General features: G+C 39.2%; 1 protein-coding gene across 4 annotated transcripts in view; it reads left to right on the forward strand.

The window, feature by feature from the left end:
* PIGR (polymeric immunoglobulin receptor) overlaps positions 1–15,195 on the forward strand; it is a 39,341-nt gene extending 24,146 nt beyond the window's left edge. For all 4 annotated transcript variants that reach the window (XM_072997252.2, XM_020810678.3, XM_072997253.2 and 1 more), the window contains 9 exons: positions 1,871–2,209; positions 3,191–3,520; positions 3,905–4,228; positions 6,956–7,270; positions 9,632–9,773; positions 11,219–11,337; positions 11,687–11,815; positions 11,954–12,012; positions 13,581–15,195. In XM_072997252.2, the coding sequence (XP_072853353.2) occupies positions 1,871–2,209; positions 3,191–3,520; positions 3,905–4,228; positions 6,956–7,270; positions 9,632–9,773; positions 11,219–11,337; positions 11,687–11,815; positions 11,954–12,012; positions 13,581–13,685 (1,862 nt within the window). In that variant the 3' untranslated portion in view covers positions 13,686–15,195. The remainder of the gene's footprint in view (positions 1–1,870; positions 2,210–3,190; positions 3,521–3,904; positions 4,229–6,955; positions 7,271–9,631; positions 9,774–11,218; positions 11,338–11,686; positions 11,816–11,953; positions 12,013–13,580) is intronic.
* The last annotated feature ends 7,346 nt before the right edge of the window (positions 15,196–22,541 follow it).

Consider the following 22,541-nt stretch of genomic DNA (forward strand, 5'->3'; position numbering starts at 1 on the left):
GCTTTTGAGACAATGTAGTCCAAGAAGTGGGACATGGTGGCGCTGCGGGCTAAACCACAGAAGCCTGTGCTGCAGGGTCAGAAGACCAGCAGTCGCAAGATCGAATCCACGCGACGGAGTGAGCTCCCGTTGCTTGTCCCAGCTCCTTCCAACCTAGCAGTTCAGAAGCATGCAAATGCAAGTAGATAAATATGGACCACCTCGGTGGGAAGGTAAACAGCGTTCCGGGTCTAAGTCGCACTGGCCATGTGACGACGGAAACTGTCTTCGGACAAACGCTGGCTCTACAGCTTGGAAATGGGGATGAGCACCGCCCCCTAGAGTCAGACATGACTGACTAAATGTCAAGGGGAACCTTTACCTAGTCCAAGACGTTCTGTACTTTTTCATGTATATGACCCCCAATGTATAAGACGACCCCCTAATTTTGGCCCTTGCTGGAGGTGAAGGAGCAGTCAATGGGCCACTGCGAGGGGTGGCGAAGCACAGCTGCTCCTCCAACTCCACCTGCTTTTACTGCTGCCTCTGCCACCCGATCGCCTCCTCCAGTGCAACTGCCGGGGCTCACCTCCAGCTCACATCACTGCTTTGCCCCCTGCCCAAAGGAAGCCTGTGAGTAGCACTGGAGGAGGCAATCTGGCAGCAGCAGTCAATGGGCAGCCATGAAACATGGCTGAGATTGGCTGTTCCTTTGCCTCAATCTCCACTTCCTCCTCCTGCTTCTGCCTCCCCAACCAGATCGCCTCCTCAACTTGTGGTCTCCCTTCAGGCAGGGGAAAAGGTGGCAACATGAGCTGGAGTTCAGCCCTGACAGTGGTGCTGGAGGATGCGATTGGTTGGTGGAGGCAGCAGTCAATGGGCAGCCATGAGAGGTGGCTGAGAGTGGCTGATCCTCTGCCTCCTCCTGCTGCCACCTCCATCGCCCAATCGCATCCTCCAATGCGACTGCCAGGGCTCACCTCCAGCTCGCCGCCTTGTCCCCTGCCGGAAGGGAGCCCACAAGTGACGTTGGAGGAGTTAATTTGGTGGGAGTGGCAGCAGTCAATGGTCAGCCACGAGAGGTGGCTGAGTGTGGCTGCTCCTTTGCCTCCACCTCTGCCTCCTTCTGTGTATAAAACGACCCTCAATTTTTCCTCTAATTATTTTAGGAAAAAGTGTCTTTTTATACACGGAAAATATGGTACTTTTTCCAAGCTTTGTTCTGATTTGCTATAACACAGATTTTTAAATATCTAGCTTGTTGACCTATTTTCTGTCTATAGCTGCCTTGTTTTAACTATCAAAAACAAGGTATTCAATGCATGGATCTATATGAGTCACAACTGTAGTTCTACCCCATCTGCCTCACATTGATTTATCCTTTCTGCATAAAGCCTATATACATACAGACAGTGCACAAATTATTTGGAGAGGGGGCAGAAACATGTCTGGGATTTATGTTCATGCAACTCACAGCAGCAAATTGCTGCTAAGTAATGCAGTGTTGCATTCATTTCTGGTGATGCACTTGGTTGTGCAACAGACACCCAACCAAAAGCATGACTGGCATCTTAGTAACTCCTGCAACTTACATGGGTTTACTTATGCATGGATAAACTGCCAGTAGGATTCTGGACTTTATGTAATATTTGGGATCTTGAAAAATGTCAGGTTCCCTACTTTGTGGAGGGATCCTGCCAATAGTCATTGCATACATGAGCAATACAGAAAAGGTAATATGTTTTAAATGAGAAATAGATCCCAGATACTGTACTGAGTTTCTATAATATAGCTTGATCTTATTTAAAAATGTGCAATGTGATTCTCACATAAATTTTAGCTCTTATCTTTGGGAATGAAAATCATAAGCGTGATCTAATTGTCTTTTCAGTTTCAGCTTCAAGTCCCATATTTGGGCCAAAGCAAGTGACTGGGTTGCTTGGAGGTTCTGTTACAGTGAAATGCTTCTACCCTCGCACAAGTGTGAATCGACATAGCAGGAAGTACTGGTGCAAGGAGTCAACACGCCAGTGCTCGACCATCATTTCTTCCAATGGTTTTGTTGCCCTAGACTATCAAGGCAGAGCTTCAATAACTGACTTTCCAGAGAATGGCATATTCATCATTGAAATTGCAGGACTGAAAAGAAGAGATATGGGGCCATACAAATGTGGTATTGGTTTTAATGACAGAGGGCTGTCCTTCAGGGTCAAGCTTGATGTTTCAGAAGGTACATATACATAACATTACTTCATTTTTTTGTAATAATCAAGCTGTAGATATTAAATTATCTGTCACAGTAGCAGGAAACATGTGGCCTTACAGATGTTCTTGGACTGCAGCTTCCATGATTCCTTACCACTGACTGTGCTGGCTAGGATGATGGAAACTGCATTCAAACAACATATTGAAGGCTACAAGGTGTCTGCCCTAACCCACAGCTTCTCGTGAGATTGCCTATGTCTTTACACAGTCAGAAAATGTTCTACTTCATGTTCTGTCTTTGAGAGAAGTGTGGAAAGACCATGCCTTTCTCTGTGGTGTCACCCCAGCTTTGGAATGCCCTTCCAAGAAAGAAGCCAAGTACAATGACTGTACTATTTTCACTGCCAGTTTAAATATATATATATTTACATTTGTTCAATTATTTAAAACAATTATGCTGACTGTTTATTCCTCTCAGCTGTACCATCTTGTTCAATATTTTCTGTTGCTTTTAATTGCACTATTGATCTATTTTTTAAATGTACATTACTCGGGACTATTTTGGGATGATGAAAGTAAAATTTTTAAATAAGAACTTAAATAGATTTTAGCTTGGAAATGTATTCAGCTTCTATCTTCTTCTTTTTTCCATTTGTAAAGTTTATAGACCGAGGTAGATACATAGATAAAATGTTTGATGCTATTGTCCAAGGCTGCACAATTTCCGAGCCATTCCACCAGCCTTGATATACGTATCTCCTGGTTTATCAAGCCAGAGTGCACAACATACAGTGTTACATTTTGTGCACACCTGCTGCAGCACAATGCAGCATAAACCAGTAATATTTGGTGGAGTGGAATAGTATAAGCACATTTCATAAGATAAGGAATCACAATGTAACTTGTTGCACAAAAGTATTGTGATAAAGCATGCAGTACAATGTGAGATAATACAGCCAGAAACTGGTCATGCACATAGTTAATGCATGTCATGTCATTACTACAGGTTCAATAGTGCCTGAAGAGGCTCAACTCTTCTATGTTGAGCAGCAAGGATCAGTGACTATGACCTGTGCCTTTGGCAATCAATATACAAATGCGAATATGTACCTATGCAAGATGACAAAGACCTCCTGCTCCACTATCATCGATACACAAGGGAATATTGACCCATCTTTCAAAGGAAGGGTTCTTCTAAGCAAACTTCCTATTCCTGGTTCATTCAGTATCACTATGACTCAGCTGAAGAAACAAGATTCAGGGTTATATCTCTGTGGAGCTGGGACCTATGGGGCAGAAGGAGAATCCAAGAAATTGGATGTTCATGTCTTTGAAGGTGAGTAATGGATAGTCATATTTCTCCAACAGAATGTTCTTCTCTTTCCAGAGGAATATGTCTATGTCTATATTTTCATGTTAATAATAATCACCATGTGCCATGAAGTCAATTCTAATTTGTGGCGACTGTTTCCAAGGTTTTCCAGATAGAGAATACTCAGAAATGATATACCATTCCATTCTTCTGTGAGCATCCTGAGACTGTGCAGCTTGCCCAAGGACACACAGGCTGGCTCTACTCGCAGAAGCACATCGGGGAATCAAACTCCGAGCTTCTGGCTCTGCAGCCAGATACCTAAGTGACTGAGCTTTCCAGCCAGCATATTTTCATATTATATAAATAAAATTAAAATTATTTAATGCGCTCTCTTTTCATTTCTAGAAGCATTGGTGCCCAAAATACAACCAGTACTAAACGGAGTCCGTGGTGGTTCAGTGTCTGTTGAATGTCATTACAATCCAAAAGAGAATGTCACAGTCAAATATTGGTGCAAGTGGAAACAATACGAATGCATTCAGATAATAAGCAACTCGGGACATGTGCAGGATTCTTATGAGGGAAGGATAGTGATGCATGATAACCCAGAGAATGGCACGTATACCATCCTACTGAACCAGCTGAATGATGAAGATGCAGGATACTACTGGTGTATGACAAACGGAGAACAGGAAAGGAAATCATCCACAGAGCTGAACATTGTTGAAGGTACCAAACTGTGTTTCTTGTACTGTTTGTCTTATATAATATGTCTCTTTCATCAGCTGCTGGAGAAGCATTCAGATCAAATTAGCCTGAACAATGTTTCAGCCTTAAATAAAATACTTATTTTCAGATGAATGTAGTTATAGATAATATGGGCATGATCCAGACAAAGTTAACAGATATGACCTTCAATTAACTATTAAATGTGCTTTTTTTTGATGCAAAGAGCTACTATATGAGAGGAGTGAGGAGAATCAGGACCATGAGAGAATGGACCATTCACCCCATTATGATGTATGTATGTATGTATGTATGTATGTATGTATGTATGTATGTATGTATGTACGTACGTACGTACGTACGTACGTACAGTATGTATGTATGTGTGTGTGTGTATGTATGTATGTATGTATGTATGTATGTATGTATGTATGTATGTATGTATGTATGTATGTATGTATGTATGTATGTATGTATGTATGTATGTATGTATGTATGTGTTCCAGCAGTTACAATTTGCACTAGTGCTAATGGCTGCTCTTCTTCCAGTCAAAGCACAGTGTAGGTGGTGGGCCAATTTTAGCAGTATTGTTATGATCTGAAAAGAGAAACATTTAAGTACATGATTGATTATGCACTTCTAAGTTTGGATTTTAAAAGAATTTGAGCAAGCTTTACTAGTGGATGCTCCATAGCCTCCAAAAGGCCCTCTCATCACAGAAGCAACCTTACCCAAAAAGAAGCTGCCGCATGTCACTGGGAATGACAAAACATTGCCAAATTGTTGAAGAAGTCCTCTGCTTGCCCAAGAATCAACACCTTTGTGCCAATACTCACAATATTCTCACATCCCAGGCAGTCAACTGGTATTTCTTCTTCTCCATCATACATACATGCGCAGTTTCCAGGACACACTAAGACTTACATGACAGAATGATGAGGGCCCTACCAAAAATCAACTAGGCCAAACACCTCCCTCAGTGCAAAAGAAAACAATAATCAGGGTGATTTTTTCCCCCTCTGGACATCACTTAGCGGCTGCCTGGTGAGGATTCCCTATTATTAATGGGAGGGAGCCCCTCCCAGATTACCTTGTGTGACATCCGTATCCTTCTCCATTCCTAGTCTTCTGTAGGTATTTTCCCAGCATACAATGTGGCTTTTAGTCCATTGTTGCATTGACACTTCCTTGCTTTAATCTGAAAAAAATGACCATCTCAAAATCTAATCATATAACAAGAATCTTTGGCTTATGCAATCAAGGCTCATGTCTTCATTGGTTTCCATTATGATGTCCATCTATGCATTTTGTGTCTTTCTTTTCCGAAAACAAAGGTATGATTCTCTCTCTCTCTCTCTCTCTCTCTCTCTCTCTCTCTCCATTGCTTTCCCCTCCAAAGGTATAGCTGTATTTGCTGCAGCCAAGTTGCTGTTGTTTAGATGATGCTCCTTGAGAAGAGTAAGAATGAAATTTTAGAACTCCTCTAAGGCTAAGAACATTTGCAAGAATGTCATCCTTTCCATCAACTGTGGGGGGAGGTGCAAAATTAGGCAAGCTGGATATTACTTTAGAAGCCAGAAAATGAAGAGCCAGGGCTATATTTGAAAGCTCAGTGACTAACGTCTGACATGTAGCTTGCATTTGACATGTAGCTTGCATTTTGCTTCTCACAAGCAAGCTTGCTGAAGCGCACAATAGATAGATTCCACGGGAGTAGAACCTGTGAACAAAAATCAAAGATTTTATCAGCAATATATTGCCATAGATGATTACATGTATCATTATAATTATAGGAAATACTTTTATCTGTATACCCCTTGGTTCATGCATTATGTTTCTTCAGATGAAGACATGCCTGAAAAGGTCAGGTCAGATTACAATGCGTATGTGTGTGTAGGTGTTTATGAGAAAGAGAGTGCATGTTTGAGAGAGAGAGAGAGAGAGAGTGAGGGTGGGTGGGTGGGTGTTAGGGAAGTAATGTACTGTGATGCCTCAATTTACGAACGTAATCCATTCCGGAATGATGGTCTTAACTTGAAATAGTCGTAAGTCGAAGCACCATTTCCCATAGGAATGCATTGAAACCCCATTAATCCATTCCGGCTTGGGGGGGAAGGGAACACTGCAAGTCCCATTGGAATGTGCTGGAGCCGAAACACACACACACACAAACACACACACACACACACACCACAAAAAGCGCAAGCCCATCGGAAGGTGCTGGGATTGAAAAAAAAACCACACCAAAACACACACACGCACACACACACACACACACACACACACACACACAATCACAGCACATAAACTCCCCCGAGCCCAAACCATTTTGAGTTATGACCAGCTCTGACTGCAAAACCCCGCATGTAATCACTCAGAAGCAGAAAGCAGCACCAGGCAGTCCAAAGCCTCTCTGCAAACGCACACACTCTAACCATTGGGGCAAAAGAGCTACAAAGAAGCAGCCTCTTTGCCGACCAACAGTTAGTAATTTAAATTCCCCACCTTTTCCCTCTAAGCTCCGGTCGCAAGTAGAAGCAAAATTTTGCAGCCAGAGCTGGTCGTAACTCAAAATGGTCGTAAATCAGGATGTTTGTAAGTCGAGGCACCACTGTATTGTGCAGAAGTCATTAGCTTGAGTCACGGTAAAGATTAGGTTCTTTGACTATTTGATTTAAAGGGATCTCATAATACCTATTTCTCTTCTTATTTCTATTTTTCTGAAACAGGAAAACCCAATTTAGCAGTAGACAATGGCGTCCAAGTAGTTGCTGGCTCTCCACTGACTGTATCATGCTCTTATCCATGCAAATATGCTAATTATGAAAAATACTGGTGCAAGTGGAAGAACACTGGATGTGACCCTATTGTCTCAATTGAACGGGACCCAAGTGGCTTCACAGTTAACTGCAATAAAGGCAATAGAGTTTTGACTCTGAACTTTGACCAAATATCCCTGGCAGATCAAGGGTGGTATTGGTGTGGAATTCGACATGCAAGCCACTATGGAGAAACACATGCCATATATCTGCAAGTTCAAGGAGGTGAGCTTTGAGTCCAATTGGAGGGACAACACAGTAGGTTATCTTGACCCTATTGCTCACATTTACTTTACATCCGCACCTTGGTCACATTATTATTTGCTGCAGTGCTGTTAATTCTTTACTATTTATAGCTGAGAGCAAAGCACTGTGGACACAAACTCAGGGGTGGATGGACATAATAATAAACAAATTGGCAAAGCTTGGATTTCTCAGCTTCTGGGAACCTCAGAATTCAAAGCCACAGAATCTAGGTACTTCAAGCTCTGCCGAGTCCAGACCCTGGCTTTCTCAAAATCTAGTTCTCTCAAGGTCTAGCTTTCTCAAGGTCTGAGGTAAAATTCACCCTCCCTTGATCACTGTTGGCCAGTATAATACAGCATACTGTCAATACAGTACAATACAAATGCATATTACATTCATTGCTACTACAGAACATATACTATTTTATACCCTCTTCAAAAATCTATTAATTGTGAAGCTAAAGCCTTATAAAACAAATGACACCTTTCCCCCCTCTTCTCTACTTCCTTATCATTAAACGAACACCTTAAATAACAATAATCTTTTCCTCCTTTTATAATATTCCATCAAAGCTTCTATTGTACAATATCTTGTTATTCATGTTTGCCTAACATAGATTTCCACAGCTATTTTGCAGTATCCCTTTGTGAATTAACATTATAGATAAAACACAACACAAGCCACACTTTAAAATGCACTTCACTTTTTTTCTTGTTTTCTCCCTGTTGCACATGACATCATTGTTCTGCTTAAGCTTTCTCACAAAAACTGTCATGAAACTTAATGAGTTACTTCTGCCTTGTTATCTTATCAATAAATTAAAAACATGGCTTTTTTTACAGGCCTTCCCAGACCTTACAAGACCTTAATACAGTGAACGGTCTTAGCATTTATACTATTAGTCCTGCTGTCTTGCTCTATACTATTGTAATAATAATAATAATAATAATAATAATAATAATAATAATAATAATAATAATAATAATAATAATAATAATAATAATAATAATAATAATAATAATAATAATAATAATTATTATTATTATTATTATTATTATTATTATTATTATTATTATTATTATTATTATTATTATTGGTTGTTTTATCTTTACTTTGATTTTATACTGTTATGTTTAAGTTTGGAACTGTGTATGTTTAATATGTAAACTGCCCAGAGTGGCCCTTGCAGATGGGTGGTACAGAAGCCAAACAAACAAACAAACAAACAAACAAACTAACTAACTATCTAACTAACTAACTAACTAACTAACTAACTAACTAACTAACTAACTAACTAACTAACTAACTAACTAACTAACTAACTAACTAACTAACTAACTAAAAACTTAATAGCTTTGTACCAAAACAAACTTTACTTATTTTGTAAACTATCTCCCAAGCTGTAGTTTTGCAATTGTATTTTCACTTTTAATGCATCTCCAAAGCATCTTTTAAGAAGTGGTTTTAGTTTTTAGGGCAATACTTCTGCACCCCATAAATCTTTTTTTTTAAATTATTGACAAAATCATAATTTGTCCTTGTGCTTTTGCACAAATTGATGCCATTCAAATATTTTCACTGTCTACCATCTATGCCAACTGGCTCTAAGGAGAATCATGGCAATAATAGTCTCAAACTTCTGGGGAGGGGCTACATGTTGTAGAAGGTTTTCCCATTATAGTATTACCAAGAAAACGTTAAAAGTTAATACAGACACAGAGGGTAGGAAAAAATATCCATAGGGTTAATAAATAATTAATCAAGGAATGGTATAACAAAATGCTTTCCTCGAAATAATACCCAAAGACAGCTATATTTCTAATTTAAATTTTACACTTAAAATGCTATTGTTAAAATGCAGTCCTGTTCTACCAAAACTAGAACTAGTTCCTCTGTGAGAAAGAGCTGTCTGTTTACAAGAATAATCATTAGAGTTTTTCATTTTTTTTTCCTGTTTGTTTGTTTCTTTGGGGGGAGGGGAAATCTTCTGCTGGTTTGCCTTAGTTGTTTTCAAAATAAAAACAACAGCAAAAAGAAAAATCATGGGAGATTTTTGAAAATAACAGAAAATGACTGAAAGTAATAATATAAGTAACAACAAAAGGTACAATTGCAGTGCAGGAGGAGGGAAATTATCCTTCACTATACTTCAACCATGAAGTAACTTAGTTATAACTTTATTATTGGAAATAGAAAGAAATTGCAAGAAACTCATTATTTGAAACTACTGATCCTAGTTATTATCTGGCTTGGGCATTAGATACTATTTTAGTTTCTTCTTTCTGCTTCTTTTGTTTTGATATGCTGTTGAAAATTAACTCACTAAATGTTTTTACACAGTACTCCAAAACTCTGGAGATGTTCGCAATCCCAGTGAAGAATCAAACGATGGCACTGATGTTCCTCAAATCAAGCCTGAAAACCGGGGTGTTCCCTTAAATGAACCCAAAGAAGCAGCTGGAGTTGGAGGTTCAGCAGATAGGTGAGTTGCTGCAAAAATTTCTTAAGACTGTACTATATGTCATGAAGCAGAATAATCCAAAGGAGTGATCCCTCTGTTGAACAGATACATTTTAATCAACAGGTGGACTGAGATTGAACGCTTGCTGAGATGCAAAAATATGGAACACTGACAGATCTGTGCGAATAAATATGGAATTTTGAAACGGCATAGGAAGTTTAAATGCAAAAATATATTTCCTCCCCTAAAAAGATGGCATGTGAATGTGAAATTCTGTCCCCTTGGCATGTGAATAAATATCAGCCAACCAAGACTACATTTCACACATCTTACAAAGTGGGCTGTAGTTCATAACAGCTTATGTCAGAGAAAATTTGTTAGCCTTTAATGCTTATAGTTTCAAGGGGAAATGCTGTTATTATTTGCAAAGAGAGGCAGTTAGTACCATGGTAGATTACCTTTTTCCGACTTAGAAATTTCTGGTATCCCCTCTGTTATGTAAAAGAGGTTCATGTAACAGGGCTATACAAGTGGCTCGTTATGACTTGTGGCACTGTTGTTTTGTATTTCTAAAATAAGGTATTTCTTTATTGAGTAAATCTGTTACAGATGTTCTAGATTCAATGGATCTTGCTTTAAGAGAGATGAAAAAAGAGGATGGGACAATTCTTTCATTTAAATAATTTTTAAAATCAAATTTAAGAACATTTCATTTTCAAGTTTAAAACCTTTGAGGTCTTTGAAGAGTGATGACTGTGTACATGGTGATTCTACTGCTATATCAAGAGGTTTTTGCTTTGATTATCTTCATTTGATGCATTTGATATCTTAGATGTTGCCACATCTAGATATACCACCCAACCATAGTTTGCCTACCTTGGATGTTACAAGAATGACCCTGGACTTCCTTGCATGCTTCCCCCTCTTCTCTGCCAGTGTTGCTACTACTTGAAGACGGATGCCCATGCTTCCATTTTAGGTTAACTGCATCTGAGCATCTGAACTATGAATGGTGTTTAATCTTAATTGTGACTATTGAAAACAAACCACAAACCTCAGAAACTCTCATTTGAAAAACCCCCTAATCATAGTTAAAAGGAAATCACAGTTTTTCATGTTCATATTACATTGCTGCAGGTAATCAAAACCTGGATGAAATGCTTCTGAACTGCCCTGGAAGAAGAGATGCATTCATTCTTGCCTTGCTAAATTGTGGTATAGTGCACTGGTTCTTAACCTTGGGTTACTCAGGAGTTTTGGACTGCAACTCCCAGAAGCCTTCACCACCAACTGTGCTGGCTGGGGTTTCTGGGAGTTGCAGTTCAAAAACATCCGAGTAACAATGGTTAAGAACCATTAGTATAGTGTAACATGTAACGTCATCCACAGTTGCTGAAAAGCATTATTGACAGTTTAACCAATATTATTCTGCAGTCACTGATGTGCCAATTTAACTTCTTTTCCAGCCACGGAGACAGTAAAAGTTCCACAGTTCTACTCTCAGTTTTGATTCCAGTTGGAGTTATATTTCTGCTTCTTGTCACAATGTTTGTTGTTGTGAAATACAGATTTTTCAAACATTCCGGTGAGTCAATACCTCTCTCTGTGTGTGTGTGTGTGTGTGTGTGTGTGTGTGTGTGTGTGTGTGTGTGTGTGTGTGTGTGTGTGTGTGTGTGTGTGTGTGTACTGCTTGCTTGCTTGCTCCCTTGGAGGAATCAACATGGCTTGAATTTTAATTTCTAACTTTTAAACTTTAATTTTAATGGTAAATATTTATATGCACTGCTTTTGAAACTTTTAAAGTTTGCTTATCAAATAGCATTTTGTCCTACATAAGTATGATATCTGAGAGAAAAAGTTATCTGCATGAATCTTTTAAACCAAATGATCTAAGGATAGATCTAAGGGTGAAGCATTTTTTCTCCTTTCTCTAGATTTGGTCTCAGTTGGAAGCTACCGGACAAATATAAGCATGACAGATTTTGAGAATGCAAGGCAGTATGGCGCAAAGGACAACATCTGCATGGAAGGAGCTCATGAGACCCAAATAGGGGGAACCAATGGTAATGGCATTATTTACAAATTATTTCTGTTGTACCTTAGTATTTCCCAAGTACTAACTTATATAAAATTACATAAAATTTGGTAGGTACTGTATGTGTACAGTTAATTAATAGGTAAAACTTTCCATTTGCTTACAGATTGTGTAATCATGACTGGCAGTCCTAAGGAGGAGGGCAAATCAAGGAAGAAAAAGAGGGTAAGAACAACCTAGATTGTTTTTAGAATGCTTTAATAGCCTGCTATGCAATCCAAACTATGGCATATAAGTTACAAAATGGACATATATGTATCCTTATTAGCTTCTTTCAGTGATGCTTAGTTAAGCAGAACCTTTCGAGTGGTTGCTCCTAATTGGTAGACTCCCATTGGAGTCACAGTACCATGCCAGGCTTAAAAGGAAGGTACTGTACCTCCAAATCCCAGATGCAGGGGAGGGATATCAGGAGACAGATATCTAGTTGTCTCGTGTGCTCCCAGAGGCATCTGGTGGGGTCCCTGTGAGATACAGGAAGCTGAACTAGATGGGCCCTTGGCCTGATCCAGCAGGGCTCATGATCATATGTTCTTATGCCACTTCCATCCTTTTTGATGCAGAATAAAGACCTGTTTATTTCACATTACTTTCTCAGTTTGATCTTAACAGCAATTTTGGATCTTTGATGATGGACCTTTTTTTTTTAAATGGCTGCTGTTCTTTTGTTGTGGTTTTGTAATGGTTCATTACAAAACTCATATTTCACGATTACTAGCCACAAATCAACTACCAATTACAAAACAATTTATTTTACTTGAATTGCTTCATTATTCTTGTAAATCCCTTTATGAACTATCATGTCTGAAAAGTGGTAAAAATAATAGCTGGGTAGATAGAAGGATAGACAACAAGCATGCCCCGTTCCTGTCCAAACCTTATCATAGAATTGGCAGGGAAGTGAGCTGCTAGCCACACTCCTAGTATTGGATGCACAAAAGAGGAGTCCTTGAATAACCAGATCTGCAAATCAATAAAGCCTCTGCTTACCTTCCAGAGACTGATCACAAAAGAAATCTCACTAGAATGAAGGATACAGAGCTAAGTGATGGCAGATGTTTTGACATCAGAGATCTTCCATCACTGTTATGTTCCAAAACAAAGATGTTTGCCTTTTTCTGCACCGAAAGTAACATTTATATGCATAGATTTATACTTCCAGGAGAATTAGCAGCATATTAGGAGTCACAGTCCGAACACCTGGATTGAGGGGAAATATGAGTAATGACAGATGTCCTAATGCTATGGAGAAAAAAAGGGTTTTAAAAGTGTCCAGGGTCCAAAAGCCAAAGAGGAGGACACTCTTATACCTGAAAAGATCGTGCATATTCAGTAGTTCTTACCTTTATATTCATGTAAAGCAAATGTTTGCTGAAACTCCTTGTTCAAATTACTGCAAGAATGTCAAGGGTTTTATCCTCTCTTGCATCTGACTACTATCTAAAAACAATGCAAAACTCTGTCAAAGGAAGCAAGGAATCCTCAAGGGTTTTTGATAAACTCAGTACAAGCATGGATAGATTCTTGGGGATTTTTTTTCCACAAGGATCTTGTGGCAAGACTCAGAAAATGGCAAAAAATGATATATTTTTCAAGCACTTGTCACATCTTTACTGCAGAGGTGCCTGATGAACTCAAGTGTTCTTTCATGAAGCAGGTAGTTCTCATGTGACTCCTTATTGTGGTTCCTGGGCTACATTAAAACCCTTTTGAGGTTTTCTTTATTCTTTCAGGGCTCTAAAGAGGAAGTTGAGATGGCATATACCACATTCCTCCTTAACTCAGAGAATCTTGAATTTGCAAGAAACTCCCAGGAACAGAACTCGGGAAGCTGCTGAGTGGACTCATCATGACTGCATCTGAAGAAAGACATTGGCGAATTATGCAATAACGATTCAAGAACACTGTGCTTATAATGAGTGAAAAAAATTAATTAAGATTTTAATTATGATTCTAAGAGAAATTCTAATATTTTCCAAAACTGATTCAGTCTAATCAATTATACTATATAATATGACATTTGGTGGTGTTTTGGGTAGGTTGCTTCAGGGGTAAACAGCATTGTTCCAAACAAATAATAAAGCTTTATGATTTTTTAAAAATCCAGTAGTTAACAGTAAAAGTGAAATTAGGGCAGATTTTAAACTACTTTAACACAACATCCAACATCTAGCTATGTTTAGAAAGTGTGTACATGTTTTGGTACCATGTCTATAAATGAAGAATAGCAATGTTGAGATATTAATGAGATCCTGTATAGGAAAATATAATATCAATTGATTTAGAAACTTTTTTTTCTTCCTATTGGAACAAGTAAATCAAGGTAATTAAGTAGATGTTGATGTTTACTCATCCGATTGATTGCCGATTTAGTGTCTTCTTCCTTTCTCACAGACATTGACAACAGCATATATGGGTTTTTCTTATTTTATCCTTGCAACACATTTTCAGGCTACGCATTACCCCCCCACCCCCCACCCCTACAAGCTGTGTAACCAATTTACCAACCTTGGAAGGATGGAAGTTTTAGTCAACCTTGAGCTAACTACTTAACTACAGAATCAGTTGGAATTGAGCTCAGGTTGTGAGCAGAATTTTACATGCCATTCCTTACCTTAAAATATTTGTTATTCTTCTTCCCAAAATGCTGACAGGGGCTCACAATGTGAAATGATCCAGGCTATGGTATTTGCAAAATCAATAGCAATCCATGTGTTGGAATTACATGTTTAGGAATGGGAGGCAGGCCTTTTTTTTTAATGTCCAAAGATAATAAGCAACCTGGAGGCAGAGTGGACAACATATGGTTCTCCAGGAGTGGGGTTGCAACGTTTTCTCATTCCTCAGAGCTTGGGAAAGTTACCTTTTCAGGCAACACATCCGAGCTACAGCTATGGGGACTCGGGAAGCTGTGTCAAAAATAATAACTTTCCCAGCCTTTGGAATTAAATACGTATTCATGTGAACTTAAGAATTTTCAAATAATTCAAAATCCAGTGCCCTGTTTCACGAAAAACCATAGAGAAACCATCACCTGCAGGTTGCCTTTTCAGTATATAAAATACTAATTCTTACTAGAATGAGTGAATCAGTCAAGGCTGATGTAAAAGATATGTGATATTTATGTAGGATCCCTTTGTTCTGGAGAACTCTGTGTAGGATTTGGCAGTTCGTGGGCTCAAGAAAAATATGGCAGTATATCTTTAAAAATTGACAGTAAGTTTAGAATATACAAGACTAGAGCCATTTTAAACTTGTATTCCTTTGGAATCAGTGACTTCATAGTATATATCTTGTAGCCATTTGGATTATACAATGTTTCAATAAAAAACTGATTGAGGTGCAGAATGAGTTGGGTTTTTCTTGATTTTGAGAAGAGACTAATTGCAAATCTAATGATTCCATGCCAATCTGTTCTGCAGTTGGGCAAGATCTTAAAGAAATGGGAGGTTAAATGATAAGACATAATGTATACAATATGTCCTTCCAGTGATCAATCAGGGCTGATTTCCTTAAAAATGGATAGGTTTGTTCGCTTTGCAGTCCAGGGGACTCTCAAGAAACCAAACTAAGTTCCACCAAACTAAGTTCCACCAAACTACATTCCACCGAACTAAGATCACGGCCACTGGTCCCATCTCCTCCTGGCAAACAGAAGGGAAAGATATGGAGGCAGTGACAGATTTTATTTTCTTGGGCTCCATGATCACTGCAGATGGTGACAGCAGCCACAAAATTAAAAGACACCTGCTTCTTGGGAGGAAAGCAATGACAAACTTAGATGGCATCTTAAAAAGCAGAGAGATCACCTTGCCCAAAAAAGTCTGCATAGTCAAAGCTATGGTTTTTCCAGTAGCGATGTAAAGAAGTAAGAGCTGGATCATAAAGAAGGCTGACCACCGAAGATGCTTTTGAATCGTGGTGCTGGAGGAGACTCTTGAGAGTCCCCTGGACTGCAAGGAGAAGAAACCTATCCATTTTGAAGAAATCAACCCTGAGTGCTCACTGGAAGGACTGATCCTGAAGCAGAGGCTCCAATAATTTGGCCATCTCAAGAGAAGAGAAGATTCCCTGGAAAAGACCCTGATGTTGGGAAAGTGTGAAGGTAAGAAGAGAAGAGGACGAGAGAGGATGAGATGGTTGGACAGTGTCATCGAAGCTACCAGAATGAATTTGACCAAACCTCGGGAGGCAGTGGAAGACAGGAGGGCCTGGTGTGCTCTGGTCCATGGGGTCATGAAGAGTCAGACATGACTTAATGACTAAACAACAAAATACAATATTAAAATAATGGGTTTTTTTCAGTATTGGCAATGATATCAACATTCATTTCCCTAGTTTGAAAAGTTATGATGCTTAGTTGGAAGGATGTGATATACATCTATAAGACAGATCCAGGAAGATATTATTCCCACCATACAATTTGCAGTTACCATACAGACATCTTCACTGTCTTCTGGGAAACCATCTTGCATAGAGTTCAAGGTGCTGGGGAAAGAGAAGGAAGGAAAATATCTTTTTGTAGAAGTGTGAGCAGTTCCTGAGGAGGAAGGTCCTCTCCTCCTGGATCTCAGATGTGATTGAGTTCCTCTTTTTTTCAGCAGCTGTAACCAGTTGGGTCCTGACTATAAGTACCTTCCAATAGTTGGGGAGCTGGCTGGAAAACTCATTGAGTTTGGTATCTGGCTGTGGAGCCAGAGAATAAGAGTTCAGTACCCCACTGTGCATCCCAGAGGAACAAGCCTGTGTAGCCTTGAGCAAGCTGCACAGTCCCAGGGAACCCCCAGAAGAAGGGAATGGTAAACCACTCCTGAGTACATTCTACCTAGAAATCCCTAGGTGGTATCATCATCACCACCACCACCACCACCACCACCACCACCACCATCATTTGTTGTTGTTGTTGTTGTTGTTGTTGTTGTTGTTGTTGTTGTTGTTGTTGTTGTTGTTGTTGTTGTTGTTGTTGTTGTCAGGTATATAAAACTGTAGACGTTTGGAGCCACTTGGCTGGCTTATAAAAGTGAACAATGGGGTGTCAAATGTCCTAATCTTTCTTTTTCTTTTCTTTTTTGGTCAGGGATTTGTTTTTGTTTTTTTTAAAGAATAATGATTACTTGCAGGATTAGTGTCTAAAATTATGTTAGCAACTTGGTATAGGTGTAGAAGGGAAGGTGACTTTTATAAACCTTTAACTTCTATACAAGGGTTCCACCAAAGAAGAAGAAGAAGAAGAAGAAGAAGAAGAAGAAGAAGAAGAAGAAGAAGAAGAAGAAGAAGAAGAAGAAGAAGAAGAAGAAGAAGAAGAAGAAGAAGAATTGACCAGCCAGCAATCAAAATAAATGTCAGGGCACTCTCTAGTCTTTCTAGATGAACCCCATTGCCAAGGAGATCTCCACTCAGCTCAACTCTAGAAAAATGTATATTAAGAAGGAACTTTGGATTTTTTGAAATTACAGTAAACTTGTGTATGCCTAAAGGTAAGGTTCCCCTGACATTTAGTCCAGTCATGTCTGACTGTAGGGGGCGGTGCTCATCCCTGTTTCCAAGCCACAGAGCCAGTGTTTGTCCGTAGATAGTCCCCAATGTCATGTGGCCAGCGTGACTAGACATGGAACACTGTTTCCTTTCCACCAAGGTGGTACCTCTTTATCTACCCACATTTTAAAATGCTTTCAAACTGCTAGGTTGGCAGGAGCTGGGACAAGCGACGGGAGCTCACTCCATCGCATGGATTTGACCCTATGACTGCTGGTCTTCCAACCTTGTAGCACAGAGGCTTCTGCGGTTTAATCCACAGCCCTACCACGTCCCACTTGTGTATGCCTAAGAATTGGAAAAACTAGGAGCAGTTTGGCAACTATGCAAATAACTTTTCATGTGGAAAAGTTTTTTTTTCCTAATATTCAGCCTAAATCTGACTTCCTGTAGCTTGAGCCCATTGTTATGCGTCTTGTTATTGTACTAGGTGGTGGGGTGAAAATAGAATTCCAACTAACACAGCAGGACCCCCTGTGGGGGGTTGGTTCCACAATCTACAATAGATACCTGAAACCACAGATACGAGGGAACCGTTATAGACAACATACAAAGGAGTGGGACAAAGGCCACAAGGGGGCACCCTTGTATGTTGTATAGGGCTGCAGCAAATTGCAGGCAAGTGAAACTGCAGATATTGATCCTGCAGATAAAGAGGTCCTAATGTATCAGTGAAATCAACCTAACCTAGTTGTTGGATATCATTTGCTTGAGTAAAGTTTTGTGTTTCAGAGCATACAGAAAGTTCATTGTAAAGCGGGGGACTGAGACAGTATCTTAGCTGTGACACTAACTTGGTGTTATAACGAATATTATGAGGAGCCAGTATATGTTATAGAAAACTGAGTTGAATAAGCTTCCCCTTTAATGGCAACTGATCTTGGTTTTTTTTTTCAAAAGTGCAAAATTCTCCTTTTTGCACAAGAAGCTAGGATGGTGTTAGGCTTCTGCTATATTGCAAAGCTTTCCAAGCTAGGGCTTTTCTCGAAGTGAGCCACATTTAGGTGTCTGTGGGTTTGTCAGGTGAAATTCCAAGAATGGAGAATTGTGGGATCTGTAGTTTTAAAAAAAAATTAATATCTAGTCAGATATCTACCCAGAAGATCAGAAACTTACTTTGTGTCTGGATTCATTAGTAGCTGGACCCACTAAATCCTATCTTTGAAGTCAAGAAAACCAATAACAATCAGTCAATAATATTCTAGAAGAAAGAGGTAACAATTATATTCATTATATTTAGGCATAAAAGGCACCACCATAATAGGTCCTCTAGGGGGCAATGTTGACCTACATTGGAGGCCTTTGTTCTAGAAGTAAAAATAAATCTTCTTTAAGTTTATGCCTAATGATTTTTCTACATTCCACTGTAAATGTGACATGACTGGCTCGGGTTTACTGAGCTGAGCAACCATCTGCTTATACTGCAGAAGCTTCTGGCACATTCACATCACTATACTTACATCTTGCCACTCCTCCAGCCAGCACAGGAGCAGATGCAAGAAGGTGTCAAAGCAGCTGAAGGCATACATACAGTGGGAGAAGGTGGTGAAAACGGTCAATAGTCCATGTTCAATTTAGACACAGGCATTTCTTATATCTTGTTTTTGGCAACACCTATCAAACCAGAGGTGGCTACACTCTGGAGCATTTTTATCTGTGCAGTTTATGGTATGCTTACCAGACTGTGGCAGCAACATCCTGGGAAGCATCGGGCAGCTTTATTTTGCCACTTTCCCACAATAACTTTAATTATACCTTTAATGATGTCTTAGCCCTGAGGGAGATTAGATCGGGGGGGGGGGGGGAGACATAGAAACAACCATTTCGTATTTCTTGAAGTATTGATCAAGGAGAATAGAACTTTACTGCAGAGGGAACCAAAAGAAGAGAATACAATTGCCCAAAAGTGGCAGATGCTGATCCTGGTTCTGTATCACCACAATCCAGTTACTTGAATGCAATAGAATGCAGTCTTTGGACCCCCAAGGGCCTCTTTTGGGTAGAATGGACAATAAACATTAGGAATAGGCTAATATTGCACACATCAACTGTTTCAGACTCCAAAAATATGCTATGGGATTATAAGAGTTGTTGCTGAAATTACTGAAGGACACTGGGTGGCTTTATATCTGTGAAGATTCTCAGTCATCCAGGTGAGGTTATCTGGAAGGTGAGTCATGGCAACTGGACTTCTTTTTTATTAGATTGAAATGTTTCACTGCTCATCCAAGTAGCTTCTTCAGTCTGAGGAGAGTTAGTAGGAGACCCTTGATATATCCTCCCCCTGATTTATTCATCTTTAGAACTTGGAGAGCTGCTTTTTAACAAACTACGGGTCCAGGGGCCACATTTCAGGCTGTCCAACTGTTTGAGAACAATACAACAAAAAGAGGGTTGTCCCAACAGGAATAGGTAGGGCTTAGTATATGTCCCCTCCTCATTGTTTGTTTGTTTGGTTGGTTGGTTGGTTTGGGTTTTGTTTTTTTGTATTTTATTGTAGTACATTTCTGCAGTATTAAGAAATAAAAATTGTCCCACAAACACAACAGGTAATTATTATAAAATAATGCTAATTAATTAATATTTCATTATTTTCCACAAACCCAATGAGATTTAATTGACAACTAATTGTATTGAATAGCTTTATTGTGGTATAAAATCATAGGAATACATCTAACACGGTTACAGGATAATACCCTGATAACATAAGGGAATATCTACAGAGAATTCAAGATTCAGAATTAAAAATTTAATTTAGAATTTGAACCTTCTAATTAACCCATCTTCTTAGTATGAAATTTAATCAAATATAAGCAAAATTTAGCTATGTGTTTAGTAATAAAAGAGGTTTCGTCATTTAAAAGTCTTTCCAAACCCTCCTCATTTGCATCCACTATTAGTCTATCTAAATATGGCAGGGTAAATCTCTCCCTATGTGGGTGATGAAAGGGACAACTAATTAAAATGCAATAAAGATCATTTTAATTCATCATAGATGAAGTTTAGCATCACTTTGAATCAACTTTGAGTACCATAGATATTCAATTTGATTTCTGTTGTAGAAACAGTAGCGGTGTGTGCCTATGAATATATGAAGAAGGATTATTAATTACAACTATTCTTCTCCTGACAATTAAGGCTCTTTAAATAACAATTACAGCTTGAGCCTTTTTGACAAAAAGTGAAGACTTAAGGAAGAGAAATGCTAGAGAAAAGACTGGCAATTAAAGTTATCCTCTTTAATGCTGCCAAAAAGAAGTTGTGGTTAGCCATCCTGGCAGCTGGTAAGAGTGTCAAATTAGGAAACCTCGGTTCAAATGCCTGCTTAACCACGAAAATCTCTTATAGAAAACTCTAATAGACTAGCCATAAGTCAGAAGGCATTTCATGGCAGATAACACACAGCCCGCAATGAGAAACAAAGAGTTTTTTGGGGGGTTGCTGATAGATTTTGGTGATGATTTTTTTTATTAGAAAGCACCAGGGGCTGTCAGGGGAAGCAAAAAAGAGTTTGGGACCACATGGTACTACAAGTCACAATTTGTTCATTACTGTGTCTTTGAAAAAAAGGGGGATCCATCAATGAATCTCATTTCAGTGATTAAAAGCTTTTTATTTTTGTTCTTTTTTGTTATTATTCTTGAAAAAAAACCCTAAAAATGTCTAAAAATATCCTTAAAACTGAGGTAACTATAAAACATTACCTGTTACACCAAAGCAATTAATACCATTCCCCTACACTGATTTTGCCTTCTTGGGCTCAAAGATCAGTGCAGATGCTGACAGCAGCCACGAAATTAAAAGATGCCTGCTTCTTGGGAGGAAAGCAATGACAAACCTAGACAGCATCTTTAAAAGCAGAGACATGACCTTGCCGACAAAGGTCCGTATAGTCAAAGCTATGGTTTTTCCCCTAGTGATGTATAGAAGTGAGAGCTGGACCATAAAGAAAGCTGACCACCAAAGAATTGATGCTTTTGAATTGTGGTGCTGGAGGAGGCTCTTGAGATTCCCCTGGACTACAAAGAGAACAAACCTATCCATTTTGAAGGAAATCAACTGTAAGTGCTCACTGGAAGGATAAATCCTGAAGATGAGGCTCCAATACTTTGACCATCTGGTGAGAAGAGAAAATTCCCTGGAAAAGACCCTGATGTTGGGAAAGTTTGAAGGCAAGAGGAGAAGGGGACAACAGAGGACGAGATGGTTTGACAGTGTCAGCAAAGCTACCAACATGAATTTGACTCAACTCTTGGAGGCAGTGGAAGACAGGAGAGCCTGGCATGCTCTGGTCCATGGGGTCACGAAGAGTCAGACATGACAATGACTAAACAACACTGATTTCCTTTCGTTACATCCTCAATATCAAAAGTTCCAAAAGAAGCAAGTATTACAAGTGATCTACATTACATCTCTGTAACTCACAGAGATTTGGCATGGTGGTGGTAGTGCTGGACTAAATTTGAACTAGAATCTCTCAGTGAACAGGGTCGGATAGTTATGCTGCTTTGGTAGATTTTGAAACTTGTGGTCCAAAAAAGTACCATATTTTTCTGTCTATAAGATGCCCCCATGTATAAGATGCCCCTCACTTTCCTAACCCCAAATTAAGACATCTAAGTGGGGTTTAGCAAGTGTAGGGGGGAAGGGATCAAAGCAATCCTGCCACTGCATTATCATTTTGATCCCTTTTCCCTTTATACAGCCACAGGATTGCATTGATCCTTCCCCCCTCCTTTTGCTAAGCCCAATGGGACTTAGTAAGCAGAGGGGAAAGCAGAGATCAAAGCCATCCTGCAGCTTTTTGATCCCTGCTTTCCTTTTGCTAAGGCTTAGCAAGTGGAGAGGAAAGCAGGGATCAAAGCCCTGCAGGATCACTTTGATCCCTGCTTTCCCCTCCACACGTTTGTTCTCTCCTCAGCTTACGCCCATGTATAAGACGAGCCTCAATTTTTAGTCTAAAGATTTTAGACAAAAGTATAGCAAAAGTATAGTCTTATACACAGAAAAATATGGTAACTTTCCCATGCTCTAGTTACTTCCAAGGTATGTCTCTGCTCTACAATCCATTATAATCCACTATACCTGGATCCATTCTATCTGAATGGCACTTCCCCCAGAAGTACAAACCCAGTTCTAATATATTGGTTCAGAAGAAA

Source organism: Pogona vitticeps, chromosome 4, assembly GCF_051106095.1.
Source record: "Pogona vitticeps strain Pit_001003342236 chromosome 4, PviZW2.1, whole genome shotgun sequence".
Taxonomy (NCBI): domain Eukaryota; kingdom Metazoa; phylum Chordata; class Lepidosauria; order Squamata; family Agamidae; genus Pogona; species Pogona vitticeps.